The sequence below is a fragment of the Epinephelus moara genome, chromosome 10, assembly GCF_006386435.1.
Source record: "Epinephelus moara isolate mb chromosome 10, YSFRI_EMoa_1.0, whole genome shotgun sequence".
Taxonomy (NCBI): domain Eukaryota; kingdom Metazoa; phylum Chordata; class Actinopteri; order Perciformes; family Serranidae; genus Epinephelus; species Epinephelus moara.
In genome coordinates, this window is record NC_065515.1 from 33,125,075 (window position 1) to 33,145,693 (window position 20,619).

At 42.2% G+C, this 20,619-nt stretch overlaps 3 protein-coding genes across 6 annotated transcripts in view; all 3 read left to right on the forward strand.

Moving 5' to 3' along the window:
- The window catches only part of mast3b (microtubule associated serine/threonine kinase 3b), a 40,666-nt gene extending 26,562 nt beyond the window's left edge, over window positions 1–14,104 (forward strand). For all 4 annotated transcript variants that reach the window (XM_050055645.1, XM_050055646.1, XM_050055647.1 and 1 more), the window contains 19 exons: window positions 174–275; window positions 1,482–1,614; window positions 2,201–2,268; window positions 2,748–2,839; window positions 3,347–3,555; window positions 3,688–3,826; window positions 4,032–4,164; window positions 4,288–4,453; window positions 4,736–4,837; window positions 5,140–5,262; window positions 5,472–5,584; window positions 5,933–6,099; window positions 7,058–7,179; window positions 7,296–7,496; window positions 8,426–8,652; window positions 8,851–8,973; window positions 9,080–9,216; window positions 9,486–9,670; window positions 9,857–14,104. In XM_050055645.1, the coding sequence (XP_049911602.1) occupies window positions 174–275; window positions 1,482–1,614; window positions 2,201–2,268; window positions 2,748–2,839; window positions 3,347–3,555; window positions 3,688–3,826; window positions 4,032–4,164; window positions 4,288–4,453; window positions 4,736–4,837; window positions 5,140–5,262; window positions 5,472–5,584; window positions 5,933–6,099; window positions 7,058–7,179; window positions 7,296–7,496; window positions 8,426–8,652; window positions 8,851–8,973; window positions 9,080–9,216; window positions 9,486–9,670; window positions 9,857–10,947 (3,633 nt within the window). In that variant the 3' untranslated portion in view covers window positions 10,948–14,104. The remainder of the gene's footprint in view (window positions 1–173; window positions 276–1,481; window positions 1,615–2,200; window positions 2,269–2,747; window positions 2,840–3,346; window positions 3,556–3,687; window positions 3,827–4,031; window positions 4,165–4,287; window positions 4,454–4,735; window positions 4,838–5,139; window positions 5,263–5,471; window positions 5,585–5,932; window positions 6,100–7,057; window positions 7,180–7,295; window positions 7,497–8,425; window positions 8,653–8,850; window positions 8,974–9,079; window positions 9,217–9,485; window positions 9,671–9,856) is intronic.
- A 514-nt stretch (window positions 14,105–14,618) lies between these two features.
- Window positions 14,619–17,263, forward strand: ndufa7 (NADH:ubiquinone oxidoreductase subunit A7). The gene is made up of 4 exons (XM_050055692.1): window positions 14,619–14,727; window positions 14,974–15,023; window positions 15,722–15,859; window positions 17,046–17,263. Exons 1-4 carry the CDS (start codon window positions 14,677–14,679, stop codon window positions 17,131–17,133), a joined length of 327 nt encoding a protein of 108 aa, XP_049911649.1. The 5' UTR covers window positions 14,619–14,676; the 3' UTR covers window positions 17,134–17,263.
- A 2,331-nt stretch (window positions 17,264–19,594) lies between these two features.
- LOC126397131 (very low-density lipoprotein receptor-like) overlaps window positions 19,595–20,619 on the forward strand; it is a 34,382-nt gene continuing 33,357 nt past the window's right edge. Inside the window, exons 1-2 of the mRNA XM_050055672.1 lie at window positions 19,595–19,667; window positions 20,090–20,217. Of these exons, the coding sequence (XP_049911629.1) occupies window positions 20,133–20,217 (85 nt within the window). The 5' untranslated portion in view covers window positions 19,595–19,667; window positions 20,090–20,132. The remainder of the gene's footprint in view (window positions 19,668–20,089; window positions 20,218–20,619) is intronic.

A 20,619-nucleotide genomic window follows, 5' to 3' on the forward strand; every position in this document is an offset into this window, starting at 1 on the left:
ATATTTATCTTCTTCAGCATCTCCTATTCCTACTTGCGTGTTTTTTGTTGTTGTTTTTCCCCCCCAGATTTTAAAGTATGATTTTTAATCTGTGTTGTTGTTCTTTTGCCCTCTTTGGGTGTTTTATAATGGGTCAACTTTTTTTGTGCTTCTGCTCCCATACTCTTTTCCAGGCCTATGACCGTTCTGAAAGCGAGGAGGTAACCGTCATCATCCAGCTGGTGAGGAAAATCCTCATCGTAATCTCTCGGCCGGCTCGCCTCCTCGAGTGTCTGGTAAGCTGAGGAGGAGAAAATCTCTTCCTAATTGAAAATGGAATTACTTTGATTGAAATGAGTAGGAGTCAGTTCACGGTAAAGTCGGACCAAAATGAGATTCTGACCTTAATTCTGTCTTAGAAAGTGGATGTTTGCTCCAGAACATGAAGCTGAGGATGTTTGAAGAACGACAGCATTACTTAACTTTCACTGTGTTTTCACGTTATTAGATAAGCATTCCCGGTCGTCAGTGAGGTCAATGGATTATCCAGAGTAATTGGGTCATTGTCTCTGTGAAAATCATATAGTTGATCTTTTGAATTATTCTTTAATGCTTTGAACAAAATAAATTACACTACCATTGTATTGATGCGGTGGATACGTGGCTACCAGTTGTCTAGTTTTTCTTTGTAATGTGGGTAAATTAACCCTTTAAGTAACTCAAAGACTAACAATATAACAAGTGCATTTATGGTAGTATTTTTATGTCATCTTTACATTCATGATAATACAAATGAAATTGGGGTCAGGCTTTCACTGTGTCAGGCCTCACGTAACCTCTCAAAAACTGTGTGGTATTAAAATACTGACCCTCTTGATGCCAACTTTAAAATTGGTTATCTTAAATCACCAACTCTGAATACAGGCCCAGTTAGGATTATTAATAATAATAATAATAATAATACATTTTATTTATAGGCACCTTTCATGACACTCAAGGTCACCTTACAGACAAAGGTAGTGAAAGTAACAGCAGATAAAAAGTCAAAGAGGTAAGGAATAAAGTAACATAAAATAAACAAGTAAATAACAACAGCAAAACAAGTTTACAGTGACAAAAATCCTGTGAAAATGATGGATGTGTGTGGCTCGGTGGATGGGAGTCATACTGAATAGGCTATTTGAAAGAGGTGAGTTTTGAGGCGGGATTTGAAAGTGGAGAGCGTGTTACGGTGGGAGGGAAGGAGTTCCAGAGGCGTGGGGCAGATTGGCTGAAGGCTCTAAATCCCATGGTGGTTAGGCGGGCTGGCGGGACAGTGAGGTGGATGGAGGAGGAAGACCTGAGAGTCCAGGTGGGGATGTGGATGTGATCATGCAGCTAATGGGATAACTACTAGTAGTAAATCAAAAGCTAAACATCTTGAAGTCTACAGTTGCTGTTTAGCCTGGCAGCATATTGACATTAGCCAGTCCACGTTAATGAGACTTAAATGCTTTTGACAGGAGTTCGACCCAGAAGAGTTTTACCACTTACTGGAGGCAGCAGAGGGTCACGCCAAAGTCGGCCAGGGGATCAAGACGGACATCCCGCGTTACATCATCAGCCAGCTGGGTCTGACACGGGACCCATTTGACGGTAAAGTACTTCTCTGCCAGTCTGGTCACACCTCTGTAGCCTGAAATTCAGGTTCAGTTGGTTCAACGGCTTGTATAAGTTTTTACTGTTACATAAATAGCCTGTTGGAACCAGTTTCTGCACAGCTAGATAATAATTACAACAAAGCTTCAGATGGTCTAACAGAATATCAAGTTCACTGAACATTATCTATGGCTCTGATCAGAGAGCACGCTCTGCAGGTTGCAAAATGTAATGTGCACTGCTTTGCCTTTGTCATTGAACCCTGACCCAATCAGAATGAATACTTTTTGCAGCTTGCTGTGTCTTTATTTTTTTATTGTCACTAGGCAACCAATCTGTCTAATTAGACAAAGAAAAAACGCCAATGACATAAAAAAAAAATTCTATGGAGCAGCTCCAGACTTTACACCATATGACATCACAAATTTGAGTTGTAGTACTTTAGTTTTTGGATTTCGGGGGGAAGTTTTCATGGTTACCTATATTTTTGGATTGTCTTAGACCATAGGAGTAACATGTATGAATTTTGAAAATGGGCATAGATCCCCTTTAAGCACTCACTCTTTCTTTCTCTTGTTTCTAGACATGGTACAACTTGAACAGTATGACGCCAGTCCTACAGTGTCAGTGGAACCAGATGCTACTGTGGAGGTAAACTCACACCTTTATTATTACTAACTACCTATGAGTGCACACAGTATTTATTGTGGAAGAGGATATGGTTTGAGATTAAAAATGTAAAGAATAGATTCAAACCTTTCCAGGGACCTTTTTTTAGGGCGAAAGAACACTATACATATTTAAATCAGTGTTTTAGGAAGCCAAGGCACGTCTAGGTTGAAAGTAAATCTCAAAATTGCTCTGAAATCTGTGACATGCCATTCCTGCAGCTTTATTTATTTTGCTCCAAATCCCAAATTCATATATATGGACAAAGTATGAAAACTATGTACTCAGTATTTGGACTACACGTTGGTCAATAGTATACTTCATGTAGCAGACTGCAAAATAGGCCCTGGGACATTAATTATCCTGTAGTAATCCTACTTACAGCATTGCTTTAACTGTGTTGCATTTTAAACGTGCCCGTACACAACCACAAGCATCATTTTTCTGCTTCCTCTCTACAGACCAAGGCCCCACAGACGCTGACACCGACTCGAAGGAAACCTGTTGAGAGTGATTTTGAAACAATCAAACTCATCAGTAATGGAGCTTATGGGTAAGACAAACATTTGCTTTAGCTTTCTTTGCATTTTCTTTGCATTGTTTATTAGTCTTTCAAAAGATTTGCAGGCTTTTTTATGCTTTTAAACCAAGAGCCGCAAAAACTTTAAAGGTGAAAAACAAGTCAAAAAGCCCTTTGGGTTCCTTGCTGTATCACTACAGGATTCCTTGAAAATCTACTGCATGCTACAAGTTCCATGAAATCTCTTCAGCAAACCATAGCAGCTTCATTACATTCATTCATTATATCTAATTAACTTGTCAGAATCTAATTTCCTCCTTTTGATCAAACATCCAGAATATCGACACGGTGGTTTTCGACTAATTACGCAGCAGCATGTTGCCTAATTCTGTGACCGCAGCTTAATAAAGACGAGGAGTTTCGTGACTCCTTCAGAACAGAACGTGCTGCACTTTCCCCCAATATCCAGTGTGAGGAAGGCACAAATTTCATCAAGAATATAGATTATAGGTTTACTGTGGCTTGTGTGGTTCTTAACAGGGCCGTGTATCTGGTCCGTCACAAGGAGACCCGCCAACGGTTTGCCATGAAAAAGATAAATCGTCAGAACCTGGTCCTGAGGAACCAGATCCAGCAGGCTTTTGTGGAGAGAGACATCCTGACTTTTGCGGAGAACCCCTTTGTTGTCTCCATGTTCTGCTCTTTTGAGACTCGACGTCACCTCTGCATGGTCATGGAGTATGTGGAAGGTAAAGTAGAAACCGAATGTGACCGAACTGAATCTTGAGCGGCTAATGTAGAACTAGAAATAAGGAATAATTAGTCTGGGTAATAGAAATGAAAATGAACACAATGGTTTACTTATTTTTTGTGTTATTAAGGTGGAGATTGTGCCAATCTGCTCAAGAACATGGGCCCACTGCCTGTTGAAATGACAAGGTTGTACTTTGCTGAGACAGTCCTGGCGCTGGAGTACCTTCACAACTATGGCATCGTGCATCGGGATCTCAAACCTGACAAGTGAGAACATAAAACAACTTCACTCATGTTTCAGGGTTTTTGTTTTTGCATGGACCAGCACTGTCAGTGTCAGCACCTAGAGAGTCCAGTTTTCTTTTTCTGTCCCCTTCCCTTTATATTTCAGTCTAGGTTCTTGCATTTGCTTGCACAGTTTGGTAAAACTGCTCATATTGATAATAGATTTTGTCTTTTTACCACCCAACAGTTTGTTGATTACATCCATGGGCCACATCAAGCTGACAGACTTTGGCTTGTCTAAAATTGGCTTGATGAACATGACCACCAACCTGTATGAAGGCCACATGGAGAAAGACACAAGGGAGTTTGTAGACAAACAGGTGAGACTGTTTCGAATGAAAGAGACGAAAAATCTTGTGTCATGTAAGACAAATTACACTACTTATTATGGAAGCAGCTTTCTCTGTTCCCCACAGCTCACCTGTGTTGGTTTGCTTGTGCAGGTGTGTGGCACTCCGGAGTACATAGCCCCAGAGGTGATCCTCAGGCAGGGCTATGGGAAGCCAGTAGACTGGTGGGCGATGGGGGTCATCCTCTATGAATTCCTGGTCGGCTGCGTTCCGTTTTTTGGAGACACACCTGAAGAGCTTTTTGGACAAGTTGTCAGTGGTGAGTGTTGAAATCACAAATGGGGGAGTCTCTTATTTTTTAATCTTGTCAGAAAATCTTAGTTGGCATCAATTCATAACTTGATATTATTGCGTCATTATGTTGATTGTCAAAGGCCAAGATATGGAAATAATTAAGTGCCAACAGAGAGTGTATTTAAAGTACAAACATTTAGCTTTTGTTTCAAGCACTGCAACACTTCCAGAAGCTGTTGTCATTATTTTGTGCATTTATTTGTGATCATCTGTTGAGCATGTTTATCAGTTTGTTTGTTTTTTCCAGATGACATCATTTGGCCAGAGGGAGACGATGCCTTACCGAATGATGCCCAGGATCTGATCACCCGCCTGCTCAGGCAGAGTCCTTTAGACCGACTAGGAACTGGTACTGCTCAGTTTACTGTTGATTAGCACATGACGAAGCTGCAGATAATGTTTGATACAGGCTGATACTGAAAAATGAGGGTGTTCTCTCATAATCCTAGACCTTTGTTGCAGTAGGGAAATTAAAATGGTAACTAACTAAAGTTTAAAGTGACATGAAGATAGTCAGTGAAAGATACAAATATCAATTACCTATTTGTCGAAAGGATTTTTTGTCGATTTTAGGCCTGAGGGATACTGAAGTCGCAGTGTTTTAAAACTTTACCCAGTGTCTGATTGGCTGTGAAAATCCTGTGATTGTAGGCAGCGCTTCAGAGGTCAAACAGCACCCCTTCTTCCAGGGTTTGGACTGGAATGGACTCCTGAGGCAGAAAGCTGAATTCATCCCTCAGCTTGAGGGGGAGGATGACACCAGCTACTTTGACAGTAGGTTGCATCCTGACTTCAGGCTTTAACATCGCGTTTTCTCCCATATTAGACCAAAACACTGTACCTACCAGTGTGACAGCAAAGAAAAGCCTTTGTGCTGCCTGATTTTGTGATGTACAAATATGTGATAAATGGGAACAGACTATATTTTATATAAAAAAGTTCTTTCCTAAGTTTGTGTGTCCTTTCCTGTTAACTTTTTTCAGCTCGCACAGAGCGTTACCATCATTTGGCGTCTGACGAGGATGAGGAAACCAATGATGAAGAGTCTTCCTTGGAAATCAGACAATTTGCCTCTTGGTCGCATCGCTTCAGCAAGGTAAGAACTCCATGTTTTGGAAGTCGAGAGCTTTGTAGGTTCAAAAAGTGGTCAGTCCTTCCAATCCTTTACTCTGTGGATATTTACAATGTTTACACAAGTATTTCAATATTCATACTTTATAAGAAACATGTTCACGTAATTGAAGACCTCATGCTGTGACAGAATAAAGTAGAAGGTAACTATTGCTAGGCTACTGTGTTATGCTGTTAAGATAATGGTCATATTTTTAACAGAGTGAAGGGTCTCTAGTGTGACTATTAGACCGTCCATTACATCATCTGAAAGCTCTTCAATACTGAGCTCCAAACTCTGTTTCTCACCCTCTCTCCTGTTCAACCTTTTCAGGTTTACAGCAGCACGGAACATCTGGCAACGCCGTCCAACCTGAGTTTCTCCTCTGATCGCAGCCACAGCGAGGAAAAAGAGGACCGTGTGGACGTTGGAGGACTCAGTCCCTCCCCGAGCCCAGCAGAGGGCAGCGCTGAGCGCAGACAGGCCGGACGCATGGCCAGGTAGGCACAGGTGTAAAGGCCCAGACACACCAAACCGACATCAACTAGCTGCAACAAAAGCCAACTGTTGCGTTGCCTCACTCAGTTGCATATAAACACACCACAACAACAACAGGCAATGGCCAAAGAGCATGTATGTTCTGCGCCTCCGTGAGACGTAATGACTCTCCATATCAGCGGATGGTGGTAGTCTTGAACTGTCATTCAAAAGGGGAAAACTGGAAGAACGTCTTGGTGCTAGTTAGCCAGTTCGCACATTAACAATACAATCCGATGTTGAAAGAACAGAGCATATTTATCATACACCAGTGAACAATAACACAAACTGTCAGGAAATGTTTCTGCTAAAGAGCTCAGTGGCTTAAGAAAATAAGTCTTACCATATATAACAAGTTTTTTTGGGTCTCACTCCCTCTTGTCTTTAGCTCTTTGTTTACTTTCCTCACTTCCGTTTCTCTTCTCGTGCGCTGAGTTCAACTGCCAATCAGTGTGATTTCATTCACCGATGAGTTCCGCCTTCCCCGACGCCAATTCATTATGCTGAATCAGCTGAAATAAAGCCGACATGGGCCAACAAAGGCCAGTGGTGTAGGAAAAAGACGAGACAAAGATGAGGGCTACAGACACTCGCTGATGGCCAAACGTTGACAGATGGCCAGCTGCCGGCCTGGTGTGTCAGAGCCTTAAGATGTGTCATACTGTACACTGTCATGCTGTAGCATTTTAGAGTGCTTTCATCATAAGACATTAAGATGTTTAAAACATAAGATGTTTTGATTTCTTTTTGTGTTTGGCCCTATAATGCTAGGTTAAATGTCGCCAAAAACATAACCTGCTCTATAAGCATTATCTTGTACCTGTATAAAAGTAGAAGGCAATGGAAACACAGTTGTTGGTGCAGTGTTTGGTGATCACTTGGAGTCTTTTACCAATCAAGCTCATCTCTGGCTACTTGCAGCCTTCGCCCTCGGGCCTCCTCCAGCTCCTCCCAGTCTGAGAGGAGCACCAGTCCTCTGGTGATGAGCAGCACCCACAGCCTGGAGACAATGCCACGCTTTGCCCTCTCCACTGATGATGAAGGTAAGTCCAGACTGAGATGTTTTTGACATTTCTGATCACAACATGTATCAGTGCTGCTATTAGAGGCATGAGCATATTTACATGTTGTTCACCTTTTTAACCTACGTCACCTGCAGCTGAGGTGGTTGTGTCAAACCTTCGGAGGATCAGGATTCGCAGCAACAGCACGGGAGGCAAACACTCGTCCCCCAAGGAACCGGCTGGCCCTCGGCGCTTCGGTAACCAGTTGGAGACCCCGGACAGACAGAGGCTTCCCTGTGGAGGGAAGGTTCCCAAGTCAGCCTCTGTCTCGGCCTTGTCTCTCATCATCACTACAGGTACAGAGGGTTATCATCAACAACTTAGTGTCCGAATTAACCAACAGGATTGGCCTAACAATAAATACTAAGATATACTAACAAAATCAAAGCATGTCATATCTTCGAACCTGATGGGCAAGCCTTGCTTATCGTCGACTGATGGAGGATTTAGTTTTGTTTTTTCTCATTGACATATATTCTCATTTGTGCCACTGGCTTCTACTTTTTCCACATTAGACATGATTTTCATAATAATTATTGTTCTGTTCTGTAAACTTGTTTCTTGATTTTAGGCGGCCAAATTCACACCTGGCTAATTCTGGCATATTTACAGTTCTGTTTATTAATATGCACTGCCCCTGAGAAGTAAATCGATATAACGATTAAAAAGGAGCTGAAACAAACAATTAAACAACTTGACTTGGCACAAGAATTTATTTTATAATAGGACGTGTTCCATCTTTAGCTGTTTGTTGTGTGAAGGGGGCGCGCGTGTAGGTGCGGCGCTGTCCATCGCACAGAAACGAAGCGGAGGAGATCAATAGACAGACAGACAGACCACATCACTTAGTTTGGTTTCTTCGCCTGCTTGCTTTTCATGGTTGTAAATAAAACTTTCGACCCTGAGAGAGAGATGGGGAGAGTTTCTACATGCTTCTCGCTGATTTGACAGAGAATCGTACATAAATTTAAACTTTCATGACCACATAATCTCACCACTGCTAGGATTAGACTCTGATATTGGCAGTCGAATCAGGCTACTTAGATGGAATTGTCAAATAGTCGAGTATACTCCTGAACACTGAACTGTATCTGAAGCTCTTTAGTAACGTATGTGAATATGTCTCCAATTTATATAGTCAGGAAAATGTTCATATTTCTATTAACACTTTATTCACAGCACAACAACTTATATTCAGAGGAGAATGCTGCTGTGTTTGTTTCAGATGACTCGCCCAGCTGCCTCCAGCCCAGTCCCATCTCTCCACGCTCTCTGTCCTCCAACCCTTCGTCCCGTGACTCCTCCCCCAACCGGGACCTGTCACTTAGCCCCGGCAGCCTGAGGCCACCCATCGTCATCCACACCTCAGGGAAGAAACACGGTTTTACCCTGCAGGCCATCCGGGTCTACATGGGTGACAGCGATGTCTACACTGTGCATCACATGGTGTCGGTGGGTGTCACCACAAGACTTCAAACTATTGTCTGCCTAACACAGCTTTAACTAGTCCTCCAGCGTTTTAAATGTCACGTCCCCTTGTCAAGTGAAGTGCTTTATTCTGATGACAGAAGTGAGAGGTATAAAAAGCTGGTTATGTAATGCTCAACTTAAACTCCTCTCCTCACACTCACTGTGTTGCTGTTTTAACAGAGTGTGGAGGAGAGCAGCCTGGCTTACCAGGCAGGTCTCCGCACTGGAGACCTCATCACCCACGTGAATGGAGAGTCTGTCCAGGGCCTGGTCCACACTGAGATGATAGAACTGCTGCTGAAGGTACTGCAACTCTTCAGACTGCTGTCCTTCAACACTGTTGAGTTAAAGTTGCATTATTTTGGTCCTTGATAAACAAAACATTCTTTGTTCCATATGAAATGTGCAGAGTGGCAGCAAGGTGGCGCTTCAGACCATAGCACTTGAGAATACGTCCATTAAAGTGGGTCCAGCTCGAAAGACCAAACACAAAGGCAAGATGGCTCGTCGCAGCAAGAAGAGCAGGAGGAGAGATAATTACGACAGGTGAGAATCGGAGGTTTGGTTTTCTGTTGGTCCCTTCAGCTCTGCAGCATTACTCATCGTTTGTTTACTTTGTGAAGTTGGCAACTGGTGGAAGGCCTCTGAATAACCAACCTGCAGAAGTCTGTGTCTCCCTCTAGTGTTAGACACTGTGAAGTGAAATTTATTAGCAATTTAGTTTACTGCATGGTCTCATCATGGTCTCTCCCTTAACATTTATGTAAGTGCAGCCTTATGGACTTTACTAGTAAGTGATGTTCTTCTTCCTCCAGGAGACGAAGCATCTTGAAGAAGCTGTCCAAGCAGAGCACAGTGATGCACAGCAGTCGCAGCTTCAATTCAGGTCTCCACCACTCTGTTTCCTCCAGCGAGAGTCTTCCAGGCTCCCCGACGCACAGCCTCTCACCCGGCCCCTCCACACCCTGCCGGAGTCCTGCACCCGATCATCAGGCCTTTGGTGAGCTCAGTTTGGGTTCAGAATTATTTGCGATGAAGTTGAAGGGTTATTAATCTCATAACATCCACAGACAGTGCCATTGTGAGCATCTTTTAGAGAACTGTCAGTGTATATATGGTAAAATGCTGAGGTTTCTGCAACATGTGATGTGCGCTCTTTGAAACCAGTCTTACCTCTGCTTCACAGACAATAACTCTCCTCAGAGCACATCTCCTTGCTCCAGCTCTCCTAGTTCACCCGCTGCACACATCCGGCCGAGTTCTCTCCACGGCCTGGGCTCCAAACTCAGCACGCAGCGCTACACCAAGGTGGGCCGCCGGAAGTCAACCAGCAACATCCCCCCCTCGCCCCTGGCCTGCAACTCCTCCTCATCCTCCACCCAGCCTCTTTCTCCACAGCGCTCTCCCTCTCCTTTGTCAGGGTTTGCCAAAAGCTTTCACGGCTACCACGGCAAAACCCTGTCCCCACCCACCATTGTCAGACACATTGTCCGGCCCCGCAGCGCAGAGCCGCCTCGGTCCCCTCTCCTGAAGAGGGTACAGTCAGCTGAGAAACTGTCTGGTGTGTATCATTCTGATAAGAAATTGTACACCCCCCGCAGGCACACGCTGGAAGTGCCGTTTTACGGTGAAGGGGACCTGCTGGGTGACTCAGAGGCAGAGGGGGCCTGTGGAGGCTCCTACATCGGAGCGGATCTCAGCAGGCTAGGGGGATACATCGGCAGCCAGAGGCTGAGAGACTCTGGGATTGAGCGATCGGAGCAGCTGGTTGTGATGCGAAAGCTCAACCTATCAGAGCGGCGGGACTCCTTTAAGAAACAGGAGGCAGTGCAGGAGGTGAGCTTTGACGAGCCGGAGGAGAAAACCAGCACCACGGTTACTGTAACCACCACATCTCCAGGAGCCCAAACACAACATAAGCAGCAGCAGGACAGGATGGCCTGGATACTCACTCGACCCCAATCCAGCGTGGAGATAGAGCTGGAAGTGCCGGTGGTGAGGAGGTTCACACTGGTGCCCCAGATCGCCGTGCAGGGCTCAACTGAGAGCGAGCAGGATGAGTGGGAGCCATGTTCAGATGGAGAGGAAACCAACGAGACATCTGAGCTAGAGGTGGACATCACTTCATCTCAGCCACAACAGGCAGGACGTCCTCTTTCTGACAACAGCTGCAGTCAAGCAGCAGAAACAACCTCTGCTGGTCCTCAGGGTGGACCACAAACAGAGAAGACTGAGTGCAGAGAGGAAGCACCTCAAAAAGGGCCTCTGAGAAAGTGACCTCTCACCACTGCACTCATTTCAACAACTCATATCTTTTCTGTGAAGTCTCTCAAAAGTTAAACTCATGTATAAACTCGTCTGGCTGACAGAAAGTGGGATAAAGTTTTACTTGAATTTTTTTAATTGTAAATATTTGCCTCAAGGCGTTACAGACAGTGTTGTCTTATTTATTACATTTGTAAACTATGGTGAGTGAGTAACAGGGAAAGAGGGAAGTTCTCATTAGTTGAATAGCCAAGGCTCAACATTTTTGTATCCATAAAATGTGGTGATGTCTTTTGACTGGGTTGTCTTTTGTATAAATGTCTATTTTTTAAATGAATTGTTGCTGTACAGAGTAGTTTGATAATGCTAGGCGTAACTGTTGCTGGACCAAAAGGTACGAGAAGTCTTTTTTTTTTCAGTGTCGGCTTAGATCTGAACAGTGCAGCTTCCGGTAGTGTAATACTGCTATTATATTGATCCCTATAAACCTAAGGATGATGTTTGGTTCACACTGTGAGCACCAGGGCTGATGTGTCATTTCCTGTTGTATCTAAAATGTACAACTACAATACACATACACACACGTTTTGCTGCTTTGCTTCGGCACCACATCCTTGAGGAAAACATCAAAGCCACCAAGCACTAATTAGAACGGGGGAAAACTGCGATGCTTTGCAGAGCTGGAAATCTTCCACTTTGCACTTATCAAACACAAATATAGTTCAGGAACCAGTCACATAGGTGGGGAAAAAAGCAGCGCTGAATTAGACGGCAGACATGGATACATTAGTTGTGTGGCTCGTGTTTCTCTGGCAACTTTGTCAGATTTGTAGAATCAAAGTTCTTCCATCGATTTGTCGACTGTGTTCCTTGCAGTGTGGTCACAGTATTGTACAGTTTCTTACATGTGGATCTGGTCAGTGCAGGGTAATGTTGCACACTGACACTGTCACTGAAGTTTGACTTACAAGTACAATCTGTTATGAAGACACAAACAAAGAAGCTGAATCAAAAAGGGTATTATGTGCCATCATATCAGTGCAGCGTCCTCTAAGCCATATCTTTGAAGACAGTCGAAATCATTTGTGTTTGTAATCTCAACTCAACATGAACATTTTTCTGATTATGTGTTTTTCTTCCACTGGTATCGCACTCTTGACAAAGTCCTGGATGTTACAGAACATGACACACTCTGCTTTGTGACTTCTCGATGTAGACTGTGTGATACCTTCGTAGAGGTATCTCAGTTTTTTCTCTGGTCACTTTTTGACATCAGCATGGCTCCACATCTCGCTGTAATAACTCTGCTCAAAGCATGCAATTTACAGGAAAAACACTGAGCAGTCAAATTGAAGATGATGATGTCTTGATGTCTGTGTCTTCTCGAGAGCCTGGAGGGAACTATCTTTTTGGTATTTATTTTCCTTACTTAGAATAACAAGACATTTTGTACCTGGAAAAGTGTTTGAGCCTCGTGTATTTTTTGGACGTACCTTTTCCTGAAACCGTAGCTTTTGTCTTCGTTTTTTCATGAGCATGTAACAGACACCATGCCTACGAGACCTGCTCCTACTTAATTTACCGTGTAGTGATGTTTACATCGAGGGGGAAAGTGCACTAATGTATTTTGACATGAATTTTTGTAAGTGAATGTTGACGGCACAGGGAAACCCTTACATTGAATCCAAACCCAGGGCTTCTTTGAACAAATGTTTGTATGTCTTTGTATTGTACAAATATTGATGTATATTTTGATAACAAGGATGTGTATAATTCCAAATGTGTTGAAGGTTATGATATGCACAATGACAATTTGAGGCACCGGGATTTTGGGAAGTCTAGCTCGAGGGAACGGGCTGTTGTATTTCAGATGTACTTCCTGAGTTTGAAGTTTTATTGTCTTATTTGTCAGTGGCTTTTTGTACCGACTTTCTCCTCAGTCTTCTGTTTCTAAAGCATCAGAATTGTTGATGTGTTTCTTGCCCGTATGTCCCTCTTCCTCCTTAAAATCTCATGATGATGACCTTTTCACAGGATGCTTTCGTTCTGTCCGCGAACAGCTCGGGGAGACTATGTCACTGAACGGCTCAGTTATTTTTTGCAGTCTGACGGAATTGTTTACAACGAACAAACATGCTACGTACTGTACAAACATTTTATATCCTGTGGCTGTACATGATGAAACTACCCTCTTTGATACCATGAGAGAAATCTCATAGAAGTTACATATCTGTTTTTGTTTTGTTCTTTTGAAAACGTTCACAAAGAGTCATTTAGCACCAAGCTGAGAAGCATTTAGTGTTTTTTACATGCAGCTAAGTAACTGGGCTGAAGGATAAAAGCACAACGAGATGCCTGCTGGGAAAAAAACTGATTTCTTGGCCACATTTTTTTTTTTTTTTTTTTTTTTGACGTGCATATTTGCATAAAAAAATGTCAGAGGGAAAATAATGCTGCAGAGGGATGAAATTTACTCTAGAGGTACATTTATATAAACAAAATAATGGGATACAAGTCAGACAAAATGGCTAATTTAAAGTAAAAGTCAACATGTACGCTAAACCAGTGGTTCCCAACTGGTGGGTCGCGGTCCAAAAGGGGGTCGAATGGGACCGCAAATGACTTGCCAATGTGTCAAGTCTAATGACTAAGAACAAATCTGCACCCTGTGGTTGAACCAGTCGGAAACCACTGCTCTAAACCGTACCGTTAAAAGGCCTCATTGTTAAAGAATACAACATGACACAAAATAAACCAGTCTTTGAATTTGATTTGGGACGAACCTTTTTGCAGTGCATGTATTCCAGAGTTCTCCAAACAACTTGGTTTCTTATGTGAATGTAGACAATGCTTGATTGATCACCACTTTTGCACCTGCAACCACACCTGAGGATGATGTGTCAGCTGTAAGGTTAAAAACAAAATCAGCCGGTGGAGGTCAGCAAAGACGAGACTCTGAGCTGATGCTAAACGTACTCTTACAGAACAAAGTGGCAGGTCAAACTGTTGTACATGTGCATGTGTTCTCCCGTGGACTCTTCTGTTCAGTGCATGCTGCATGAGACAAGCACACATGTAATACTTGATCGCATGGTATACTGGCGGTGTCGCCCTGTACTGTGTTTTCTTGTGCAACAAATAAAATTTGTATTTCTCTTTGACTCATCCTTAGTTTGACTCACTGCTGTTTTGTGTACTGTACCACTCAGAGTTTTGAGTCACACAGTGCTATTACATCACTCTGTGGGACAATAATCAGGTACTGTGCACGCTGTAACAAGTGTGAACACGTGAGCCACCTAGTGTGTTTACTTTCTGTGCAATTATGTGACTATAAAATAAATAAATATAGTAGGGTTGCTAATATATAATATATTTTACAGGGACCTTACAACACAGTAATGTTAAAATTTCAGTAATAGAAAACTTATAAATACTGCATTTTGCCAGCAGTAATATCCTTTCACTAGTTTGTTAAATACTGGCCACACTAACACATAATGACATTTAATTATAAATAGAATAAGAATTTTCAAAACTGGGATGTTCTTTAAAGCAACAAAAGCAAAGTCAGCAAATATTCCTGGAAAATAAAACAGTTTTGAAGCTGCTGTATGAGAATCTATTGTGCACCAGGGTGTAATGCTGCAGTTCTCCTTCAGACCGCCAGATGTCAGTCACGTGCTGAGACACGTTTGGTCACATTTCAGAAGAAGTCTCGTGCCCTTCACAACAGCAAAGATGGCGACTGCTACCAAAATCATTCAGAGGCTCCGAAATTTTTTATCGGGGGTAAGAAACACAACCACGGACAAACTTTATATCCAGGACAGGACGAATTGTTAAAGACACACTAATTTGTCACCGAGTTATTCCTCTTAATAAAATTCCATACAAGCGGAACGGGCGGAAGTTGCCAATTCCAGTTAGCTTCTAAGAGCTAGCCTGTCAAGCTAGGTGGATGGTAACATTATGAAGGAAGCTAGTTTGTTTCATTATGTTTTTCAGCAACTATCAGTAATAATGTTTTCTTTACAGCACGACCTGCAAGCCAAGCTGCAGCTGAGATATGAGGAGATTGCAAAAAGGTGAGACTTCGTGCAGAAGTGTTTACGTTACCATGTGTATGAAACCAGCAAGGTTAACGTAGCTTCCCTGTCGTGCTGTTACACACTGAACTAAAGACAGTCTCTGGTAGCACATATAACCCAGATAACAGTGACGTGTTGATAAAGGCCGTCAGAGCAGTAACATGCACACCTGCCTCGACGTCCTAGTTTGATTCTGCATCACTTTAAAATTCAGTACAGTTAGAATAAGACACAGGTGAACGATGGCAGCTTATCAGAGGTTGTATTTGAAATATTGGGCTGCACTGCCACTTGTCAGGCTCCCTCAGATAAATACTTACCTGTGCTATCAGCAGTTGGTTTGACACCTGGTTTGTATGTCATCCATGTAATAATAGTAGACAAGTTATGGCATTTATGTGCCTTGAAATTTTACCTTTCAGGCAGCACCTGGCATCAGACCATGTAAAGCTTAAACCATTGTGAAGTGTTTTTGCATTCTTAAAATCATAACTCAAACTGACCATGCAGGACCCTACTCCATCATGTCACTACTACCTGAAATTACATCCTCCCACTAATGCAACAAATGCAAGGGGCTGTGATAAATGTATGACATGACAGTCCCAACAAAGGGACAGAATCTATGCGGCCTGAGAGAAAGTATAATTGCTGCTTAAACTTTGTACAATAGTCCATCAATTCTTTTTCTATAGGACACAGCCACCACCCAAACTGGCAGTAGGCCCGAGCCATAAGTATGCCGACAACTACTACTACACCAGAGATGGACGCAGAGAGTCAGTACCAGCCACAGTCGTCATGTCTTCTCAGAAGGCTCTTACCGCTGGCAGGTAAATTACTCGATCATTGCATTTTTGTAGATTGTAAAATTCAGATTGTAATCAAATAATGACATTACTCTGATTATTATAACTGTCCTATTGAGCATACCTGGATTAAGGTAAAAAAACAGAACAGATTACCCTCCCACTTTTAAACAACTGTGACCTGACTTCCGTTTATGCTATGATCATAGAGGTTTTATGGTGACAGAGTGAACCAAGTACTGAATGGTAAATGGACTGCACTTGTATAGCACTGTTCTAGTCTTCTGACCTCTCAAAGCGCTTTAACCCATTCACACACACAGTCACACACTGGTGGTCAAGGCTACCATGCACGGTGCCACCTGCTCCTCAGCCAACATTCACATGCACTCACACACACCCATACAGTATCTTGCTCAAGGATGCTTCGGCATGTGGACTGGAGGAGCCAGGGATTGAACCCCCAATCTTTTAATTAGCGGATGACCCACTCTACCTCTGAACCTCAGCCGCCCCCTACTAATAGGTGAAGGAAATGTATTTTATCTAATGCTGCAATATGCACCTGCAGCTCCTCACCTAGCTAACCAGTTACTTGTATAAAATTCATCAGCTATTGGAAAACAAATGTAGATTTACACCAACTTCTGATTGCCAGTAACTTACTCACTTCCTTTTGTTACTTCTGGTAAAAGCCATGGTCAGTGACCTTTGATGGAACTTTACTGGGAAATCCAACGACAGCAGACTGATAACAGAACAATATTTTTCTGACCTTTAATAAGCCAACATAAAGAACAGTAATGTGAGTAAAATGGGACCCATGTAAACAGTCATAATCCGATTATGTAAATGGTGTTATGTTCACAGTTGGAGTTTAGTGTAACTGCAGTAATATGTGGAGCACACTTATTATAGACTTTTAAAGGGCATTCTAGACATGAAACACTAACCCAACTGTGGATATGTATCAGAAATTTCTGCACATTTTTGCAACACACACAGTAATCCAGCTGTTTGATGACACCTTTCAACCATGCCCCAATGCTTAGATGTGTTGATGTGACATCTTGTAATGTGAGCAGTAACCTCTTGCTGTGTGAAATTAAACACCTTGATTACATCTACCTCCTGAAAACTTAAACATTCTGTTTTATGGTGATTGTTTACATACTTGTGATATTTTCTTGACTCTTCTGATCTCTTTTAGCCAAGTTTCTGAAGTCGAAAAGCCTCCAGTGACCCCGGGCCCTGTGTACAACGGGCCACCACTCTCCACAGACCAGCCGTACCTCTGAGCAGCAGCGTTAACCTCTTCAGCATCAACAACCTAATTTCTCCATCCAGACCTGCTGTAGAGGTCTGACCTCTGCACATGTTGGTTGTATCCTGTACAATAGAAAATGTGAATAAATGTGTTCTATTTAAGATTTGTGTGGTCATATTATGAACCTTAATGTGAAATGGATTTTGAATCACGAGTGTCAACTGTGTGGGTAGACTTCTGTGTGAGAGAGAGTTGTGAAACAGTGGGTGAAAGGTGAGCCCAACAGGAGGGGGGCTAAGTAGATGTGTGCCAGTGCAGCTCAGACCCATAAAGTCGAGAACCTAAAGGTCTGACTCAACCTGCGCCTTCTCACCAAATGAGACAGTCCAGTCTCAAAGTCCAAAACTTATGATGACTCACAATGTAGATACCAGTGGTAAACTCCTATTACATGAATTGAACATCAGGATGTCTCATGCATCATTAATATCATCATTTTTCAGTTGTCATGAAACCTGCCAAAGCATCCATTAGGGTGCATAAGGTACTTAACCATAGTCAGTATATGACTTACAATAGGTATCAGTCAGCATGCCCCCAGTTTGGACAAATGGCAGGAGTGCCAAAATGGAAGCTAAGCAATGTACTGCTGTGGATAGTGGTTATCAGCTTATGTATTTTAGCCACCTAAAAAAATCTACAACAGTTTAGGTGTACGCTGTATTGAGAGTATTTTCTCCGCTTTACCTTTCTGTCAGACAGCCTGATCCAACAGGAAAGCAGTTAACAGCTTCAGTTCAGCTATGCTCTCATCAAAGTCACCAGACATCATTGAAAAAAACAATAATTGATAAACAATAATTTGGTGAATCTGAATGAACCCTTTTAAGATATTTTGGGGGGCTTTTTTGCCCTCATTTGATAGGACAGATAAAGTGTGAAATGGGGGGAGAGCGAGTGGGGATGACATGCAGCAGGGGGCTGTGGATTGGAACTGAAACCACGGCCTCTGTGGCAAGGACACAGCCTTTGTACATTGGGCGCTTGCTCTACCAGGTGAGCTAGATGGTGCCCCTGAATTAACTCTTTTAAACGGCAATGTCACACAATAACACAAAATAAAAAATAACTGGTGGAGGCAGTAGCAGACCAGCAGCTCCTGTGTTCAGCATCATTAAATCACTGTTTTTCTTAGTGGAGTCTGGCTTTAATCATAGCAATATAACGTCTTCAGTTCCCAGTCAGAAATTGCTGTCTGACAGAAAGGTAAAGCAGTGAAAATACTCTCAATATAACAAACACTTAAACTGATATTGATTGTTTTAGCTGGGACTTTTCATGGGTGTCTAAAATACACTTCATTGCTCAGCTTCTGTGTCAGTAGTCCTGCCTGCTTCCTCAACGTGGGTGTTTGCCAAGTAACATCCACTGTAGGCAATACACCGACCATGGATTAGTACCTCACACAATACCACTTCAAATAATCCGAACTATCCCTTCAAAGGACATGCTTGTTGTGTTGGTTGCAGCTCTGCTTCTGTCAGTCTGAGCCTTGATTATGTCCCAGGTAACCAGGCACACCCACAGAAATGGTCCAGTGCTCGCCTCCGCTGCAGTTGCTCAAAAAAAACAAAAAGACTCATATTATTTCCAGGAGAGGGGGCTTTTATGTTATGAAACAGGCTACATTTTACTAAATTTACAAGAAAACTGTTGATTTTTTTTATTTTAGTTTAGTTTTTTGTTTTAACAAGTAATGGTGAATATCTTGGTCCAAAATAAATGTCATATATTAATGCTTATATTTAAGACGAGCCTCCCTCCCCAGTGGCTGGGCCCCAAAAAGCTTCCCCTTTTAACCCCCATATGGGCGGCCCTGCATGTAATCAAAGAGAGAGTACTTGGAGAGAAGCAAAAAAAGAGAAGATTTTTAAAATGTAAATATTTGTCAATAAGATTTTAGAAGCTGGGTTTACAATTATACTTTTAGTTTTATACTCTGCTAAAATGCAGTGGCAATTTCTCTTACCACCTGCCCAAATTATTCAAGTAACTTTAGCTAATTTATTTTATCAGCAGGGTGTGGGCATGCGCAGACTATGACATCACTTTTCTTCTTGCTTTCAGACGCCTTTCGCAAGTATTTAAACTTATAAATCTTTGACCAAAGGGGTGTGAGTTCTTTCAAAGACATTGGAGAAAAGGCAATGAGCAACTTGGCAAGAAATGTCCCACAAATTGGAAAAAAAAGAATATTTTTTAAAGGGGAAAATATTATTATTCTTTTTATATGTAAAGAATATTGCAATTTATTTTTTCAAATTTTTGGGGTCACTTATTTCATTGCTCATGGCCAGTTTGCTCAGGTTTCAAAGGGTTAAAAGTGTTTAAAAGTGGGAAGACCTGTTCAGAGTAGCCTATGGGAGCAGTGACGTAAACAAACTGCAGTTACATCAACCTGAGAAGAGGTCCAATCAGCAAACAACATCAGAAACACCTGTGCAGGTGTGCACGCTTCAAACACACCGGTAAGCTGTTGGATGACAGAGCACTTCACTCTAAAAGGTCAGTATTTTTTAAGGACAAATTAATTTTATATTCATGAATTTATGTAATGTAATGGATAATAGTTAGTACCAGACAACTGCTAGAAAAAGATTTTTAAAGCGAGAATATTTTGATTTGTGTTTTATGGCCATTCTGACATATTGAGCAGTGTTTTGGTTTTTATTTTTGAGCAATAAAAACGTACAAGAAGTTTAGGAAATGCTTTATTTAAATGACAAACATATATGATATCACACTAAAGAATACTAGTCAAGCCATTTTGAACAGCTGTGAAATATTGTACGTCAAATTAACAAATAACTGAATAAAATAAAGGACAAATGAACAGCAGAGGAGATATTTGATTATTAATTTAGACTGTATCGTGACAGTAATATAATTTCGTAAGCACCATTAACGTCACACATCTTCATTCACAGACTGAACCGACTCTTGCGTCATATTTCCGCGTCGCGGGCAGCGATGCAGCCGTGGAGGACATCGAGCATGGGACACCTTGGAGGTTTATTTCTTCTGCTCGCGCCGCTGACCTGGTGTCATATTTGGGGTGAGATGTTGGAAATATGTATACATGTGTGTGACAGTAGAGAGCTGCTGGTGTGAGGCGTTTAATGTCTGAATGTGAGGACGCGCCGAGACACATCTGTGACAGCTCACAGTCCAGCGACCTGCTGTCAGTTTGAATGAAGTATGTTTACTATGCAAACTACAATCAGCTCGGTGTTTGACCTGGAGTGTTTTCTTAGTTTTAGTGTTGCTGAACAAATATAAGGTAACCGGAAGCCAGTTAAAAGCCTATTTCAGATGCATTAGGACCAATGCACGTGCGGAATTTGTCAGTAAAGCTGGACAGGTTAAGAAAATGGAGGCATGCCGGGTGCTTATGACCCCTAGTTTACACTACCAGATCGTTACGTGTTTGCAAATGTTTAAATTAAAAACATATTTG

Bases quoted from the DNA above. Each gene is read 5' to 3' on its own strand.
- ndufa7 (XM_050055692.1), top strand. From the start codon at position 14,677: ATGGCGACTGCTACCAAAATCATTCAGAGGCTCCGAAATTTTTTATCG. The intron at 14,728-14,973 runs GTAAGAAACACA...TTTTCTTTACAG, and splicing joins TCCGAAATTTTTTATCGGGG to CACGACCTGCAAGCCAAGCT. The intron at 15,024-15,721 runs GTGAGACTTCGT...CTTTTTCTATAG, and splicing joins TATGAGGAGATTGCAAAAAG to GACACAGCCACCACCCAAAC.